Here is an 18,998-nt window from a genome sequence, read left to right on the forward strand (position 1 = left end):
TTAATCTGTTACTGTGTTATATTTTTAATGTGTTACTGTGTTATGTTGATTCATTTTCCAGGAGGAAAAGGGGACGACAGAGGATGAGATGGCTGGCTGGCATCACTGACGCAATGGACGTGAGTTTGAGTGAACTCCGGGAGTTGGTGATGGACAGGGAGGCCTGGCGTGCTGCAGTTCATGGGGGTCGCAAAGAGTCAGGTACGACTGAGCGACTGAACTGAACTGAACTGAACTGAAAGTGAAACTTTGTGTATCTGTTCAGTTCAGTTCAGTCACTTTGCTGTGTCTTAAAATTTTTTTCAACAATTTCAGGATTTCATGAGAATTCCCACTGTACAGCTAAGAGTATACAAAAGGTCAGATTTGGTATGTGTATGGTGCAGATGTTCTACCACTGGGCAATAGTGATGAAGTATACTGAAAACAGCGTATATAGTCTTTGACCTGTTCCAAGGAATGCCATGGCAATCAGCACGGCTGAAGCCGTGGATGTTCTTGTTAAATTTCAAACTAAAGTTCAAAGAATGCTTCTGTAACTTCAGCCAAAATCGTGGATTGTATACCTTTGTCTTTAACAAACACACAAGCATCATTATTCTAGCCTTACCCTCAATAATCTTTTAATGAGTGGCTAAAATTTAAAGCTGTGTTTTCAGTTAAGACAAAACCTGTATTGTTCATAACAGGTATAGGACCAACAAAATACTCATTAATGTCAAAAGTAGAATTCTGTATGTTCCCCAGTAAGATTAGACTTCTTCCTTCTAAAATATTCCTTATCAGGTTTTGGTATCAAGTTACACTACCCACATAAAATAATTTGGGGAGTGTCTTAGTCAACTACAGCTGCCAAAACAAAATACCATGGATTAGATGACTAAACAGCAGGCATGTATTTCTCATAGTTCTGGAGGCTGGCTGTTTTAGATCAGGGTGCCAGTGTGGTTGGCTTCTGGTGAGAATTTTCTTTCTAGCTTGCAGACAGCCAGCTCCTCACTGTGCCCTCATATGGAAGAGGCCACCAATACTATCAGACAAGGGTCTCACTCTTACAATCTCATTTAACTGTTTAGTTGCTAGTCGTGTTCAATTCTTTCTGACCCTATGGACTACAGCCTGCCAGGCTCCTCTGTCTATGGGATTGTCCTGGCAAGAATACTGGAGTGGGTTGCCATGCCCTCCTCCAGGGGATCTTTCTGACCCAGGGATCAAACCCTCATCTCTTAATGGTTCCTGCATTGGTGAGTGGGTTCTTTACCACTAACATCACCTGGGAAGCCCATAAATATACATAAAGATAGATAAAAAGATACAGACATTATAAGAAATTGTCTCACATAAATAGATCATAAATAATTTCCTTAAATAAATGAAAGATTAAAACATATACATATAGATAAACATAAGAGCATATAAAAAGATACAGATATTATAAGGAATTGGCTCACATGATTATGGAACATAACCAGGAGGAGATATTGATACACAAATAGATAGTGATATAAATTCCTGTTGGTTCTGTTCCTCTGGAGAACCCTAAACCAGATTTTGGTGCTGAGAAGAGACTGGTTCCAAATTGGGAAAGGAGTATGTCAAGGCTATATATTGTTACCCTGCTTATTTAACTTATATGCAGAGTACATTGTGCAAAATTCTCATCTGGATGAAGCACAAACTTGAATCAAGATTGCCAGGAGAAATATCAATAACCTCAGATATGCAGATGATACCACCCTTATGGCAGAAAATGAACAGGAACTAAAGAGCTTCTTGATGAAGGTGAAAGAGGAGAGTGAAAAAACTGGCTTAAAACTCAGCATTCAAAAAACTAAGATCATGGCATCCAGTTCCATCACTTCCTGGCAAATAGATGGGGAAACAATGGAAACAATGAAAGATTTTATTTTTTGGGGCCCCAAAATCACTGCAGATGGTGACTGCAGCCATGAAATTAAAAGACAATTGCTCTTTGGAAGAAAAGCTATGACAAACCTAGACATCATATTAAAAAGCAGAGATATTACCGACAATGGTCCATATAGTCAAAGCTATGGTTTTTCCAGTAGTCATGTACAGCTGTGAGAGTTGGACCATAAAGAAGGCTAAGCACCAAAGAACTGATGCTTTTGAACTGTGTTCTTGGAGAAGACTCTTGAGAGGCCCCTGGACTGCAAGGAGATCAAACCAGTCAATTCTAAAGGAAATGAATCCTGGACCTTCATTGTCCGTGAGGTCACAAAGAGTCAGATACGACTGAGTGACCAACACTTCCACTTTCACATGAATGATCCCATAGGACATTATGGAAAGTGAAATAAGCCAGTTACAGAAGACAAATACTACATGATTCCACTTATGGGAAAAATCTAAAGTAGTCAAACTTACAGAAGCAGAGAGTGGAATGCTGGTTGCTGATGACTACAGGAGAGGAAAAGTGGGGAAACATCTGTCAGTGAGTACAAAGTTTCACTTATGCAAGATGAATAAATTCTGGAGATCTGCTGTTTAAAGTTGTGCCAATAGCTAACCATATTGCATTGTATACTGGAAAACTTGTTAAGAGGGTTTATGTTAAGTGTTCTTACAGGAATGGTAGTAGGAGAACATATTTCTGCCAGGGATGGCAGTCCAGGAGTTAGGACTCCCTGCTTCCACTGCTGAGGGCCTCGGTTCAGTCCCTGGTCAGAGAACTAAGATCCAACAAGCAATGTGAGGGACAAAAGTGTTTCTACAACAATAAAAAGAAGCACAGGAAATTTTTGGAGGTAATGGATATATCTATTACTTTGATTGTGGTGATTGTTTCATGGGTGTATGAGTATGTACAAAGTCATCAAATAGTATACATTAAATATGTACATCAGTTGTAAATCAATTGCACCTAAATAAAGTTTTTAAAAATAAATAAATAAAATGAAACATCTCTATTAACTGTTTTAGTTCTTAGTTTCCTGACTGGAACCAGACACATATCCAAGGATTCCCCAAAAACAGAATGGATAAATAAACTATTGTATATTCACATAATAGGTGATCACATATGTTGAAATACAGTTGAACATATTATTGGGTGGCTCAGATGGTAAAGCGTCGGTTCAACCCCTGGGTCGGGAAGATCTTCTGGAGAAGGAAATGGCAACCCACTCCAGTATTCTTGCCTTTACTACACATAAATGAGACTCACCCACGCAAAGCTGTGATACAAAAGAACCTGTACAGTGTGATTCTACTTACATACTAAAATTAAATCCTCTTGTTTAGAGATGCATACATTCACTAGATGTAAAAACATCAAAAAGCAAGGTGAGCAGCAGAGTAGCAATTGCCCCCAGCAGAAAGAGAAGGCTTGCTGTTTCTGAGGACGGGCACCCTTGTGGGGCATCAATCATCTTCCCGATTTTCACCTGAGAGCAGGTAACAGAGGTGTTTTACGTACTTTTCTCTACGTGTGTCAGAATTCACGATGTAAAATATTTTGTTATTTTAATTCTAATATAGATGACTTTACAGCCTACATAAACTTGCAGCCTTATTTCCATGAAAACTGTTTCTTTGTTATGTGCTTATGTCAAGCCTCCAGTTATCTCCCATGGAATATTAAAAGAGTTTTATTGCAAAGGGAAGTGCTACTCTGAAAGCATCAGTGACTTCTGAAGTGGCTGCAGCACATACCCAAGAAGTTTAGTACTTACTTCACACTGAGCCACGGCATTAGAAGTTGTATTAAAAAGGGCCAAGGAAGATGAACTTGGGTCTTGTAACAGTAAACCTGGAAGACAACAGCAAGCAGTTTAAAGTGAGAAAACTGAAACCAACATTCATGCCTTTTTCAACCTTAATCTCTTTAAAATTGTTTTCAGACCACATTTTTGGAGATAACCTGACTTATTATGTGTGTGTGTGCGTGCTAAGTTGCTTCAGTTGTGTCTGACTCTGTGCGACCCTATGAACTGTAGCCCACCAGGTTTCTCTGTCCAAGGAATTCTCCAGGCAAGAATACTGGGGTGGGTTGCCATGCCTTCCTCCAGGGGATCTTCCTGACCCAGGAAAGGAAACCATGTCTCTTACGTCTCCTGCATTGGCAGGCAGGTTCTTTAAAACCAGTGCCACCTGGGAAGTCCTTGTATACATATTTAAATCAAAATAGGTTTATATTTATTTTTATATATTAAGTATATCTGAGAATTATGCATCTCAAATGAAATAATTTTAGCAAATTTATATAAACTTATAATGAGACTATATAAATAAATTATGTACATTTCCATGAATTAACTCGTGTGTGTCAAGTCATTGCTTTCTTTTCCTTAATAGTATTACATTTAAATAAAATTTGAAACATTTTTAGAAGACTCAAGGGGATTTCAGCAATATAAGCAAATTTCACCAATGATAGATGCTTTTTCTATGTTAGCTTCTCCCTACAGCAGGAATCAATTTCAAATTATTCCTCCCAGGTACCTGGTACAATTATCTGTTAGTATCCACAGGATATGGCTTCCAGTACCCCTTGCAGATACCAAAGTCCTCCGATGCTCGAGTTCTTTACATGAAGTAATGTAGTATTTGCATGTAATAACATACCCACATCCTCCTCTATACTTTAAATCATCTCTAGGTTACTTATAGTACTGAATGCAATGTAAATGCTATGTTAATAGTTGCTGGAAGCTGGCAAATTCAATATAAATTCTATGTAAATAGAATGGTGCACAGCAAAATCAAGTTCTCCTTTTTGGAACTTTCCATAAATTTTTTATTTTGTATTTTTTATCTGAGTTTGGGTAAATCCACAGACATGGAACTCACAGATATGGAGGGTCAAATGTATGCATTTCTTAGCCTAAGTTATCTATAAGAAGAACACAGGCAGATATAAAACAAATATTAATTATACTTAAAACTTTTATGGTAGTATCAAGGCTTTATTTATTTAGACAAAATAAAATAGCCAACTACAAGTTTCTTTTTTTCCTTAAAGGAATTTTAAAGAAATTCCATACATTATCATTTAGCAGTTGTATGAACTTTAAATATATTAAAAAATAAAATCTCATGGTAAGAGTATACCTTTATTTAAGTATGAGAGAAAAAAAAGTAGGAATTTATACCTTCTCCAATAAGCATACATTTAACAACTGATATTGCCGTGAATGTGAATTTTCCAGCTCTAAATTGCTAATACAATTTCTTAATAGTCAAATAAGGAAATGTGCTCAGAAATGTCACATAATACTGCATAAAGATTGTACTGCTCTACACCATTCAGGGGAAAAAAATGGTAAAAATAAAACTGTGACAAATAAAAATGAAACAGTGATAGACTTCATTTTTGGGGGCTTCAAAATCACTGCAGATGGTGACTGCAGCCATGAAATTAAAAGACGCTTCCTCCTTGGAAGAAAAGTTATAACCAATCTAGACAGCATATCGAAAAGCAGAGACATTACTTTGCCAGCAAAGGTCTGTCTAGTCAAGGCTATGGTTTTTCCAGTAGTTATGTATGGATGTGAGAGTTGGACTATAAAGAAAGCTGAGTGCTGAAGAATTGATGCTTTTGAACTGTGGTGTTGAAGAAGACTCTTGAGAGTCCCTTGGACTGCAAGGAGATCCAACCAGTCCATCCTAAAGGAAATCAGTCCTGAATATTCATTAGAGGGACTGCTGTTGAAGCTGAAACCAATACTTTGGCCACCTGATACGAAGAGCTGACTCATTTGAAAAGACCCTGATGCTGGGAAATATTGAGGGCAGGAGGAGAAAGGGATGACAGAGGATGAGATGGTTGGATGGCATCACCGACTTGATGGACATGGGTTTGGGTGAACTCTGGGAGTTGGTGATAGACAGGGAGGCCTGGCATGCTGCAGTCCATGGGGTCACAAAGAATCGGACAAGACTGAGCAACAGAACTGAACTGAACTGAAAAATAAAACTTCATGTGAAAAGCTTAAAATGTTAGCTTGATAAATTATTGTGATAATATATAGTCTTTATTTTTAGGTTCTTTCAAAAAAATGTCAAGCTTAGCACTACTCCTACTTATCAAGGTTTTGGGGTCCCAAAGGACCCCATCTACTGGTGCTCTGTAGTGAGCAATACCCTGGCCTTGATTCCTTTGCTGGAGCATCTGCCCTGAGGCCACCACCATCTGAACTTGCTATATCATTTATTCTATGTTCAGTGCATCACTTATTCTACCTCTCTCTTGAATTAGGACCTATCTTGGTTCTTGTCTTTGTAAGGATACTCAAGTTCTTTTTAACTGTTTCTTCTATTGTCCATAAAAAGTCAACCCACAAATATTTATTAGACAAATATTTACTTCTAGAGTTTGCCTATCTTGAATTCCTGATTCACCTATTCCTTCCCCTCCAGAATGTTGATCAGCTTTTGCAGATTCATCCCAGTCTGATAGAATCCAATGTGAACCAAAAAACTGTGGAATGAGAGGAACGGTGAACTCAGACAGGCGGAAGCTCTGCTAACATATTTGCTTAAGAAGCAGCTCTGTCTGAGTCCAAAAGTCCGTTATACACAGCTGTGTCTTTTTTCCTGTCTTGCATCAGAGAGAGAGGGAGAGGGCGGGATGATTTGGGAGAATGGCATTCTATCATGTATACTATCATGTAAGAATTGAATCGCCAGTCTATGTCTGACGCAGGATACAGCATGATTGGGGCTGGTGCATGGGGATCACCCACAGAGATGTTATGGGGAGGGAGGTGGGAGGGGGTTTCATGTTTGGGAACACATGTAAGAATTAAAGATTTTAAAATTTAATAAAAAATTTAAAAAAAAAAAAAAAAAAAAAAAAAGAAGCAGCTCTGTTGAGAAAATGAAATATCCCTTCCAAGCGTTAAAGGTAACACCCACAGTTTATTTTTTTAAAATAAATTCTATATAAAATGGAGTATTACTCAGCCATAAAAAAGAATGAAATTAGTCATTTGTAGTGATGTGGATGAATCCAGAGTCTGTCATACAGAGTGAAGTAAGTCAGAAAGAGAAAAGCAAATATATATTAATGCATATATATGGAATCTAGAAAAATAGTACTGATGAACCTAGTTTCAGGGCAGGAATAGAGATGCAGACATAGAGAACAGACTTGATGACACAGCGAGGGAAGAAGAGGGTGGGATGAACTAAGAGAATAGCATTGACATATATACACTTTAACAGGTAGCTAGTGGGAAGTTGCTGTATAACACAGGGAACTCAGCCTGATGGTCTGTAACAACCTAGAGGGGTGGGGAGTGGGAGGGAGGTTTAAGAGGGAAGGGCCTTACGTAACAGCTCAGTTCAGTTCAGTTCAGTTGCTCAGGCATGTTCGACTCTTTGTAACCCCATGAATTGCAGCATGCCAGGCCTCCCTGTCCATCACCAACTCCTGGAGTTTACCCAAACTCATGCGCATTGAGTCGGTGATGCCATCTGACCATCACATCCTCTGTCGTCCCCTTCTCCACCTGCCTTAAATCTTTCCCAATATCAGGGTCTTTTCAAATGAGTCAGCTTTTTGCATCAGGCAGCCAAAATATTGGAGTTTCAGCTTCAACATCAGTTCTTCCAATGAACACCCAGGACTGATTTCCTTTAGGATGGACTGGTTGGATCTCCTTACAGTCCAAGGGACTCTCAAGAATCTTCTCCAACACCACAGTTCAAGCATCAATTCTTCTGCGCTCACCTAGAGCCAGACATCCTGGAACGTGAAATCAAGTGGGCCTTAGGAAGTATCACTATGAACAAAGCTAGTAGAGGTGATGGAATTCCAGTTGAGCTATTTCAAATTCTGAAAGATGATGCTGTGAAAGTGCTGCACTCAATATGTCAGCAAATTTTGAAAACTCAGCAGTGGCAACAGGACTGGAAAATGTCAGTTTTCATTTCAATCCCAAAGAAAGGCAATGCCAAAGAACGCTCACGCTACCACACAATTGCACTCATCTCACACGCTAGTAAAGTAACGCTCAAAATTCTCCAAGCCAGGCTTCAGCAACATATGAACTGTGAATTTCCAGGTGTTCAAGCTGGTTTTAGTAAAGGCAGAGGAACCAGAGATACTTATGGCTGATTCACACTGTTGTTTGGCAGAAACCAACATAACATTATAAAGCAATTATCCTCCAATTAAAGTTTTTTTTAAAATGCGCCATGGGAAAAAAGTGGAGGAGGATCAGGAGCATCCTGATGCAAATCTGAGGCATCTCCCATGATGATGTCTCCTCAGCTGCACTTTGCAATATCCCCACTTTGACCCCTACAGCTCTGAACACACAGACACGCACTGCCTCGACTCTGTCTAATTTGAATAGCAGATTTTCCCATTGCCAGAGTGGCTTTGCCTTATGCCTGACACATGCGAGCTTCCCAAAACTGGGATGTGACTGGTACAAACTGAAAAAATCTAATTACAAAAGGTCTTTATAAAAGGTAATTCCACTCAAAGTAAAATACTCTGCTTCCACTGTGATAGAAAAATCTCGAAGTTGTATAAAATAAAACCAAACAAAATGACTCTTTGAACATTTTATCAAACAAGAGTAGACATACACACAGACCTTAACCTTGGCTCCAAGCTGGCTTATGAGAGCTAATCTTCCACCCACATAGTAAACTGGTTCCCTTGTAGTTAATTGGATTCATGGACATGGAGTGCAATAGGTACTGATTTAGGCAACAGTTAGCCCCATACACTTTTAGATCTGAGTGTCTCACCTTTATTCGGGTGTTCAGTTTCTAACCACAGGTCAGATTGGTACTTCTCTCTGGCTTTCATTTTACTAAAAGAGGTAGAGAAAAGGGAAGACACCATTAAATGCAAAGTGCAGGATACAGACCTATAAGTGGATCTCACTTAGCTGGAATATAGGGCTAATGCAGTTAGAGACTTCAGTTAAGCTGAATTTATTACTTATAACATTCCAAATAAAATGTGTCAGGATTTGTTCCATAGGGAATTGAAATAATGGAGCAAATAAATGTACATACATATACTATTTTCTGTCTGATTTACATGCTTGCTGCTGCTGCTGCTGCTGCTAAGTCACTTCAGTCGTGTCTGACTCTATGAGACCCCAGAGACGGCAGCTCACCAGGCTCCCCCATCCCTGGGATTCTCCAGGTAAGGACACTGGAGTGGGTTGCCATTTCCTTCTCCAATGCATGAAAGTGAAAAGTGAAAGTTTCTTTCTGATTTACATGCCTACTTTGAAGCAAATGTGTGAACTGAGATGCTCTGTGCATAAGATGAAATAATGTGTTTTTTTCTGGAAGATTATACAGATAGCTGTTTACATTGTATCATCCACACACTGAGGAATGTCTTTCTCATGTTTAAATGAAGTATACTGTATAACTGGATCATTTGTAACATGTGAAGCTTTTGGCTTTAAGTATTTCAATGTTTACACTGAAGTTGATTCAAATGTTAATAATTACAGTTAAGTGAATTAGTCTTTAAGCCTGAAAGAGGCCCTCAGAGGCTTACATTTCTTCTTGACTCATTAAAATCACTCCTTTGGAGCACACTGATGTAGGAAAAAGCTGTCATGTTTATATTTTCACACTGGCTTTGAATTTTCTTGCTTTTTTTCCTTTTACTCTCTGGTACTATACCACCTCAAATACACTGATGTATTTATTAGCTATGTTTACTGTCTATCTGTATGATTATCATATTATCATACACATTGTTCTTGCCTGGAGAATCCCAGGGATGGGGGAGCCTGGTGGGTTGCCGTCTATGGAGTCGCACAGAGTTGGACATGACTGAAGCGACTTAGCAGCAGCAGCAGCATACATGCTGTTGGAGTTTAATTTGCTCTATGTTTCTGATAAGAATAAAACAAACCACTTTACTGACCAGCAAACAGAATGGAGAGAGGCACCCTTTAAAAAATACACATATTGCCATGTGCAAGTTACAGCTATAATTAAAAATATATGGAAATTAACCTCAGTAGAAGTTAAAGGTCATTTAATAGTTAAAGGTCCATGGGAAATATGCCACATTTTGAGTTTACCTCATTCTATTACTATTCAAAACATTTTTTCTACATATACAAGGTATTTCTTACTAGACGATTTGGGGTACCTGTGATTCAAGGACATTTTGCAAATAAAGAGAAAACAACAGAAATTTCATTCACAGATGATTTAGTTTTTAATATTATTGATATCATTTTGTAGAGATACTGGAATCAATTAAAGCCTGTTGAAAGTACATATGTTAAAAGTAAGTAATTGCTTTCAAACTTTCATAATTTTTCATAGAAATAAATCCAATTCTTTTTTTTTAAAACCCATACTTTATGTCTTAGGAAGAAACTAAACACAACACTTTGCAACCAGATTGTAAAACAATCATTTAAAAAATGGTATCAGTTGGTCTCACCAGTTTAGAGTGACTGGCACAGCCTCTGGGAGGATCTTTCTGGAAATTTGCTCTCTGTCCAAAGCTGACTCCAACATAATCAGAGCTGACATATCCAGTTTATCATATCGCTCCATTGCCCCTGGCATTTTCTACAAAATCAGGTAAGTAGGTTTTGAGTTCCATCTTAAGTTTACAAAACTTTAAATCACCTCTAGAAAAAGTTAGGAGGTGCTGGGGACTATTAGTTTTCTTGAATAGTAAACAGAAAACTGATTGATAAAATGTATCATTTTTCAATAAATTTGGGGATAGTATTAAAAATTCCTGTGAACAGTCTCATTTTTATTCTTATAATTCTGATAAATGCCTTCCTTTCCAAAAATAGTAGGGCTGATCTCTTATGAAAAGGCATTTTTCAGGTTGAAATCCAATGAACTGAGATTATTCAGCAAGTTTATTATCATCATTTTAGCTTTCCTTTTTTCCATTTTATGAGCCTTCCTGGGCTGGGACTGACACTCACTCTTGCTCCTAAAACCAAGCTGGAATTTCTTAAAGACTCCTCTTCTTTGATTTTTTCTAACACCAAGTCCTGGGACTCTTTTTCATCCTTGATGCTATAATATAAAAAGTAAAAGACAGATAAAGGCAAACATGGAAAAAAAATTAATCAACCTAAATGAGGATAAAGAAAGATACAGGACAACAAATCTTAGCATAAAGTATTTAAGGAGTCATAACAAATAATTTCTGACCAACAGAAAAGAGTAAAAATCTAAAGATACCTCTAAAATATATATTATCCTCGATTTTTATAATGCTCATAGAACACGTGAAATGGTTGACCAGATTTAGGCCACACTGGACAAGAGTAGACTACTTCCAGGTTCAGATCATGTAGTAGGAGAAATCATTAATTCAAGGCAAAGATAGTTTTCAGTCAGTTCAGTTCAGTCGCTCAGTTGTGTTTGACTCTTTGTGACCCCATGGACTGCAGCATGCCAGGCCTCCCTGTCCATCACCAACTCCCAAGTTTTCTCAAACTCATGTCAGTTGAGTTGGTGATGCCATCCATCCATCTCATCCCCTGTCATCCCCTTCTCCTCCCACCTTCAATCTTTCCCAGCATCAGGGTCTTTTCAAATGAGTCAGTTATTTGCCAAAGTGGCCAAAGTATTGGAGTTTCAGCTTCAGCATCAGTCTTTCCAATGAATATTCAGGACTGATTTCCTTTAGGATGGACTGGTTTGATCTCCTTGCAGAACAAGGGACTCCCAAGAGTCTTCAACACCACAGTTCAAAAGCATCAATTCTTTGGCGCTCAGCTTATAGTTTTACTGACTTAATTAAGGAAGTTCACTATTCCAAACTGTTTCTTCTTAGAGACTAATTTAAATATTAATGTCATCATTGAAAATCCACACTATGCCCATATGTAAAATAGCTTACTGGTAAGCATAGTGTTAAGCTTCCCTGGTGGCTCAGAGGGTAAAGCATCTGCCTGCAAGGGGGGAGACCTGGGTTTGATCCCTGGGTCGGGAAGATCCCCTGGAGAAGGAAATTGCAACCCACTCCAGTACTCTTGCCTGGAGAATCCCATGGACAGAGGAGCCTGGTGCATGGGGTCGATAAAGAGTCAGACACGACTTAGCGATTTCACTTTCACTTTCAAGCATAGTGTATGAGTCCCTTGCTGGCTCAGCTGGTAAAGAACCTGCCCGCTAATGCAGGAGACACAAAAGACACAGATTTGATCCCTGGGTCAAGAAGATACCTTGGAGAAAGAAATGGCAACCTGCTCCAGTATTCTTGACTGGAAAATTCCAGGGACAGAAGAGCCTGGCAGGCTACAGTCCATGGAGTCACAAAGAGTCAGACACAACTGAACATGCACACACACACACACAAGCATTACAGTCTACACTACTTTATTAATATAACAGCATTACACCTCCATTCCTAGATGATCCCTCAGTTAATGGGATTGTTAGTCCTATCACTCTCTAGGAAACTCTGCTGCTGCTGCTAAGTCGCTTCAGTCGTGTCCTGCCGGGAGCCAGCATGAGGAATCCCACCTGTGACAAGGTCATGCGGCAGAGATCTGATGGGCAAGATGAATCAGATCTCAGGGTGTCCCTCTGGTATTTTCTGAGCATGTACCCAAAACCCCAAAATCTGCCGGCCTTTGTACTCTGCTTTTCCACTCTTCTGACACTCTCTGGAAAAAAGTCAACTCAGGGCTTTAGTCTTCTGCATTTGAAAGGGATGTTTCAGTTAAACCCCCTCTGATAACTCTCTAGCTTGCCTAACAGGTCCCCCCGGACCTCTTACAGCTTGTGAATTGCTTACAGCCCCCCAACCACAAGAGGCACAAAGCTTAAAAGCATCTTAAAGATACAGAGCCTTTTCTAAAGGGCTAAAAATCATATTGGTGATGGGTTTTCACTGCTGACTCAATAATTGCCGCCAGGCCTCCATATTCTTTATCTTTTAGGCACCTGGGAGGATGTTAATCAATGTAAATGGGATATGAAAAAAGGTATATAACAGTTTTGATGTTAGCAACACTAGACTTTTGAGTTAATTACTTTTCTTTTGTTATAAATCACTGTACTCCTTTTACTTGTTATAAATTGCTGTATCTTTGCTATGTAAGAATGTAACTTTATTTAGTGTTTTCTGAGAGTGGCACCAGACTTTGAGAAGAACAACACAAATAAATCTTCTGGTTGACAAACCCTTATAAGAAAAAAAGGCTGTAAAATGTTAATTGGCCCTTTTGGCCAGAAGATGATGTAAATCACCTAAGACTTGTGTATGCAACTAGGTATGCAGAGAGAAAAGCCTGGTTTTGATAAGAGTCTGGACTGCTAACACTGCATAACTTTGTATTACCCATTGATCTCTATGTACAATCAAAAAGGTATAAAAGGCCTTTCTAGACAATAGAGGCCGGGCCAGTCATTGGAAGGACTGGTTTCCCCTGTGTCTCCTCTTTACTCTGTTTTCTGGCTGAATTCCCATCTGGGGCGTGGAGGCTCGCCATGTCTACTTACTTGTCCCGGCTTCTAAGATCCACACAAGAGGGAGTCCAAGGCGGGGCACCCTCCAATATTCAAGAGGATGCTGGTGGCCTAATGTAGATGGTGCAAGCTTCTTGTCTGGAACTTTATTGGCTTTCCACGTAAACCAAGCCTCTTTTTCTCCACTTAATTTTGCTACTATACTATTATTTCCTAATCTTATATTAATAAATAAATAAGTTTTTTCCTCGCCAATGCCGTCCCTGCTTCGAATTCCCTGGATCCACCAGGGCTGGACCCCGGCAGTGTCCGACTCTGTGCGACCCCATAGATGGCAGCCCACCAGGCTCCCCCATCCCTGGGGTTCTCCAGGCAAGAACAGTGGAGTGGGTTGCCATTGCCTCCTCTAACAGTGGCTGCTGCTGCTGCTGCTAAGTCACTTCAATCATGTCCGACTCTGTGAGACCCCATAGATAGCAACCCACCAGGCTCTGCCATCCCTGGGATTCTCCAGGCAGGAACACTGGAGTGGGTTGCCATTTAACTCTGAGGCTGGCAAATAAAAAATGCAAGTATAAAAGCAAATGAAAGAAAATTTTGGACATACAAAGATGTAGGAAGTGTACAACACAGACTTTTCTGAAAGAAGTCCTCCAGGATGTTCTCTAGTGCAAGACAGACACTGAATTCAAGAGAGAGGGAAGACAGGAAACACAAGAACATGGACACATAATTAGTAACTTACAATTACATCTAAAATATTGTCAGTAAATAATAAACTGGATCTAAACTCCCGTATAATGCCAGAGTTAGAACTGGAGTGAAACTATCCGAAGTATTTTTTAAAAAGTATTAAAAAATTATTTTAAAAAAATTAATTTATTTATTTTAATTGGAGGCTAATTTACTTTTTTGGTATTCAGCTGCATGAGGTGCTTGTATATTTTGGAGATTAATTCTTTGTCAGTTGCTTTATTTTACAATATTATGGTGGGTTTTGCGATACATTGACATGAATCAGCCATGGGTGTACATGTGCCCCCATCCTGAATCCCCCTCCTATCTCCCTCCCCAGCCCATCCCTCAGGGTTGTCCTAGTGTACCAGCTTTCGGTGCCCTGTTTCATGCATCAAATTTGGACTGGTGATCTATTTCACTTATGGTAATATACATGTTTCAGTGCTATTCTCTCAAATCATCCCTCCTTTGCCCTCTCCCACAGAGTCCAAAAGTCTGTTTTTTCTATCTGTGTTTCTTTTGCTGTCTCACATATAGGGTCATCATTACCATTTTTTCTAAACTCCATATATATGCATTAATATACTGTATCAGTGTTTTTCTTTCTGATTTACTTCACTTTGTATAATAGGCTCCAGTTTCATCCACCTCAGTAGAATTGATTCAAATGCGTTCTTTTAAATAGCTGAGTGATATTCCATTGTGTATATGTACCACCGCTTTCTTATCCATTCGCCTGCTGGTAGACATCTAGGTTGCTTCTATGTCCTAGCTATTATAGACAGTGCTGCAGTGAACATTGGGATACACGTGTCTCTTTCAATTCTGGTTTCCTTGGTGTGTATGTCCAGCAGTGGGATTGCTGGGTTGTATGGCAGTTCTGTTTCCAGTGTTTTAAGGAATCTCCACACTGTTCTCCAGAGTGGCTCTACTAGTTTGCACTCCCTCCAACAGAGTAAGAGGGTTCCCTTTTCTCTGCACCTTCTCCAGCATTTATTGTTTATAGACTTTTTGATAGCAGCCATTCTGACAAGCGTGAGATGGTACCTCATTGTGGTTTTGATTTGCATTTCTCTGACAATGAGTGATGTTGAGCATCTTTTCATGTGTTTGTTAGCCATCTGTATGTCTTCTTTGGAGAAATGTCTGTTTAGTTCTTTGGCCCATTTTTTGATTGGGTCATTTATTTTTCTGGTATTGAGCTGCATGAGCTGCTTGTATATTTTGGAGATTAATTCTTTGTCAGTTGCTTCATTTGCTATTATTTTCTCCCATTCTGAAAGCTGTCTTTTCACCTTGCTTAGAGTTTCCTTCATTGTGCAAAAGCTTTTAAGTTTAATTAGGTCCCATTTGTTTATTTTTGCTTTTATTTCCATTACTCTGGGAAGTGGGTCATAGAGGATCCTGCTGTGATTTATGTCAGAGAGTGGTTTGCTCATGTTTTCCTCTGGGAGTTTTATAGTTTCTGGTCTTACATTTATATCTTTAATTCATTTGAGTTTCTTTTTGTGTATGGTGTAGGAAAGTGTTCTAGTTTCCTTCTTTTACAGGTGGTTGACCAGTTTTCCCAGCACCACCTGTTAAATAGATTGTCTTTTCTCCATTGTATATTCTTGCCTCCTTTGTCAAAGATAATGTGTCCATAGGTGCATGGATTTATTTCTGCGCTTTCTAATTTGTTCCATTGATCTATATTTCTGTCTTTGTGCCAGTGCCATACTGTCTTGATGACTGGAGCTTTGTAGTATAGTCTGAAGTCAGGCAGGTTGATTCCTCCAGGAACTATCAGAATTCTTAATCAAATGCAGAGAGAATACAAAAGCCCTACTCTCAGTGTCTCCACTGCCTCCACTGTCTCCAATTCAATCTTTATGAAACAATAGTTCTCATAGAATAATTACTCTGCTGGATTAAATCAATTCCTACCAGTAAATAGGCAAATTTTCTTAACACCTTAGAAAAGATAGGCCGTATAGAAAAAAAAGACACAATTTTGAATATTTTAATTGTTAACAAATACTTAGAGCATCTTGTATCCTAACCATAAGAGGTAATATCAAAGATTCTGAATTTAATGTACTGAAAAATACATTTGCTTGAATCTGATCTCCAGAAAGTTTGTTAGGCTCAATTATGATGCTTTTATATTAAGTGTAATTATAGTGGAACTTTTTGAAACAAGCATGCATCTCATATATACTTACATGTGATACATGATATATATATGAAGGGCTTTTAAGAGAAAAAAAAATATTTTCTAGTGTGGCTTTCCTGCATGTTAATGATCAAAGAAGGAAACTGGATGCAATGTTTGAACAAATTCTTAGGGAAATTAAAAGGAAATAATTGCCTAATGACAAATCATAATGAAAAGAGTTTAGACAGAACACACAAACCAAAATATGTGCAAGGAAGAAACATAACAGTGAGGCCACTGTAGGCATTGGTCACATATTCCCGGGAATCAATTTGGTTCTACCTCCTAGGACTAATGTGAGTCTAAACATATTAAAAGCATCTGAGAATTAAGACACAAAATGGAAAATTGTTATTTATTTAGCTGGCAGAGGAGTTAGAAGCATCTGAAATATATACATTCAAAAAATCATGGCAAATAAATAGGGGGGAAGGTGGAAACAGTGACAGATTTCATTTTCTTGGGCTCCAAAATCACTGAGAACACTGACTGTAGCCACGAAATGAAAAGACATTTGCTACTTGGAAGAAAAGCTATGACAAACTCAGATAGCATATTAAAAAACAGAGACATTACTTTGTGAATAAAGGTCCATATAGTCAATCTATGGCTTTTGCCAGTAGTCATGAACGGATGTGAGAGCTGGACCATAAAGAAGGCTGAGTGCCAAATTGATGCTTTCAAACTGTGGTCCTGGAGAAGACTCTTGAGAGTCCCTTGGACAGCAAGGAGATCAAACCAGTCAATCCTATGGGAAATCAACCCTGAATATTCACTGGAAGGACTGATGCTGTAGCTAAAGCACCAATACTTCGGCCACCTGATGCAAAGAGCCAACTCATTAGAAAAGACCCCGATGCTGGGTAAGTTTAAGGGCAAGAAGAGAAGGGGATGACAGGGATGAGATGGTTGGATGGCATCAATGACTTATAGACATGAGTTTGAGCAAACTCCAGGAGATAGTGAAGGACAGGGAAGCCTGGCATGCTGCAGTTCATGGAGTTGTAAAGAGTCAGACATGACTTAGCAACTGAACAACAACATACCCAAACCTCAAAAGATATATAGATACATATATACATGCATATGTGTGTGTGTGTGTGTGAGTGTGTATATATACATAAAATTTTGCCCCATTTACTTTGTCTATCACTCACTCTCTCTCCATATTTTTTTCTAACTTATTTCAAAATAAGTTGCAGACACAAGGATTTATTACCCTTAAATACTTAAATATAAGAACACTGCTTATATAACCACAGTACAAAAATCAAAAACTAGAAATTCAACACTGACACACTCATTAACTAAAATATAGACTATATTCAAATTCTAAAAAATTGTTCTAATATATATTTACATATGTTTGTAATACACATATGTATGTGTGTGCATGTGTATATACACATATGTATGTGTGTGTATACATATTTATATTTGCATATTTTGGACACACAACCTTTTTGCTTTTTTTTAAACATACACCGAAAAAGAGTTCACAGAAAGTGTCATAATTTTAAGTCTCATTCAAAACCTTAAACTTGATAAATCAAGAAAGTAAATTGAAGGATGTTTGATAAACACAGTTCATTTCCTAGTTCATTAATTTCATGATGTATTTTAAAATAGTGTGACCTGTATTTCTAAGCACCATTTCTTGTTATAATTAGTGAGAAAAGAAATGAGAAATTTAGCTTAAAAAATATTTTGAAAGCAGAAGTCCAGAGATTCAGCTCTAAGTATAAATGCTATTTAGTGTATATTTTTAAAAAGTATAATTGAGTTATTACTGGTAAATTTGGAGAAGGAAATGGCAGCCCACTTCAGTATTCTTGCGTTGATAACCCCATGGAGCCTGGCGTGCTACCATTCATGCAGTTGCAAAGAGTTGGACACGACTTAGTGATTCAGCAACAACTGGTAAATTAACAGGAAAAAAACTGTAGATGGGCCTGACGTACCTTCCTGATGTGTTCTTTAAAGGCTTATAATTATTCAGCCTATAGAATAAGGAAGTTCTGTCTTTGCTCATAGTGACATGAACAGTCCCAGGGTTTCCCTTCTTGGAGATCTTGGTGGAGAAAGAAGGCTGGAAAGTCTAGCTCTAAGTCATCCAATTGTCCAAAGGATCTGCCAGTGTGAGGCCAACTGCTGCTCCCTGGGGCTGGAAGGGTCCTGCTCCAGGGTTCCAAGTTCAGTTCTGACTTCAGTGGCAGTTGAGTGAGAAGACTCAACTGTGCAGGCTTGATGGGCATCCATGTGTAATGGTTCAGCTTGTGAGAAAGGAGGAAATCATTCCCTGGAACACAGAATGAGAGCCATCCAGGAGGGTATTCTGGTGATGACATTGTGATACTAGATCATTAGACATAATCTTTGACTTGAACTTTCATATATAACACACATATATGAAATAGATATGAATTTATATTGTTGTTGTTCAGTCACTAAGTTGTGTCTGATTCTTTGTGACCCCGTGGACTGCAGCACTCCAGGCTGTCCTGTCCTTCACTATCTCCCAGAGTCTGCTCAAACTCATGTCCACTGAATCAGTGATGTTATCCAACCATCTCATACTCTGTTGCCCTCTTCACCCCCTGCCCTTATATATATATATGAATATATATATGTATGCGTGCTAAGTCACTTCAGT

At 38.6% G+C, this 18,998-nt stretch overlaps 1 protein-coding gene across 1 annotated transcript in view; it reads right to left on the reverse strand.

Annotated features, from left to right (window-relative positions):
* Positions 1–18,377, reverse strand: part of LOC138080647 (serine/threonine-protein kinase MRCK alpha-like) — a 62,457-nt gene extending 44,080 nt beyond the window's left edge. Inside the window, exons 1-5 of the mRNA XM_068973523.1 lie at positions 18,307–18,377; positions 10,911–11,004; positions 10,406–10,536; positions 8,728–8,792; positions 3,696–3,772 (exon numbers count right to left, since the gene is read on the reverse strand). Coding sequence (XP_068829624.1) covers positions 3,696–3,772; positions 8,728–8,792; positions 10,406–10,536; positions 10,911–11,004; positions 18,307–18,377 — 438 coding nt within the window. The remainder of the gene's footprint in view (positions 1–3,695; positions 3,773–8,727; positions 8,793–10,405; positions 10,537–10,910; positions 11,005–18,306) is intronic.
* Positions 18,378–18,998: the final 621 nt, after the last annotated feature.

This window comes from Capricornis sumatraensis, chromosome 6 (genome assembly GCF_032405125.1).
Source record: "Capricornis sumatraensis isolate serow.1 chromosome 6, serow.2, whole genome shotgun sequence".
In the NCBI taxonomy this organism is placed as follows: domain Eukaryota; kingdom Metazoa; phylum Chordata; class Mammalia; order Artiodactyla; family Bovidae; genus Capricornis; species Capricornis sumatraensis.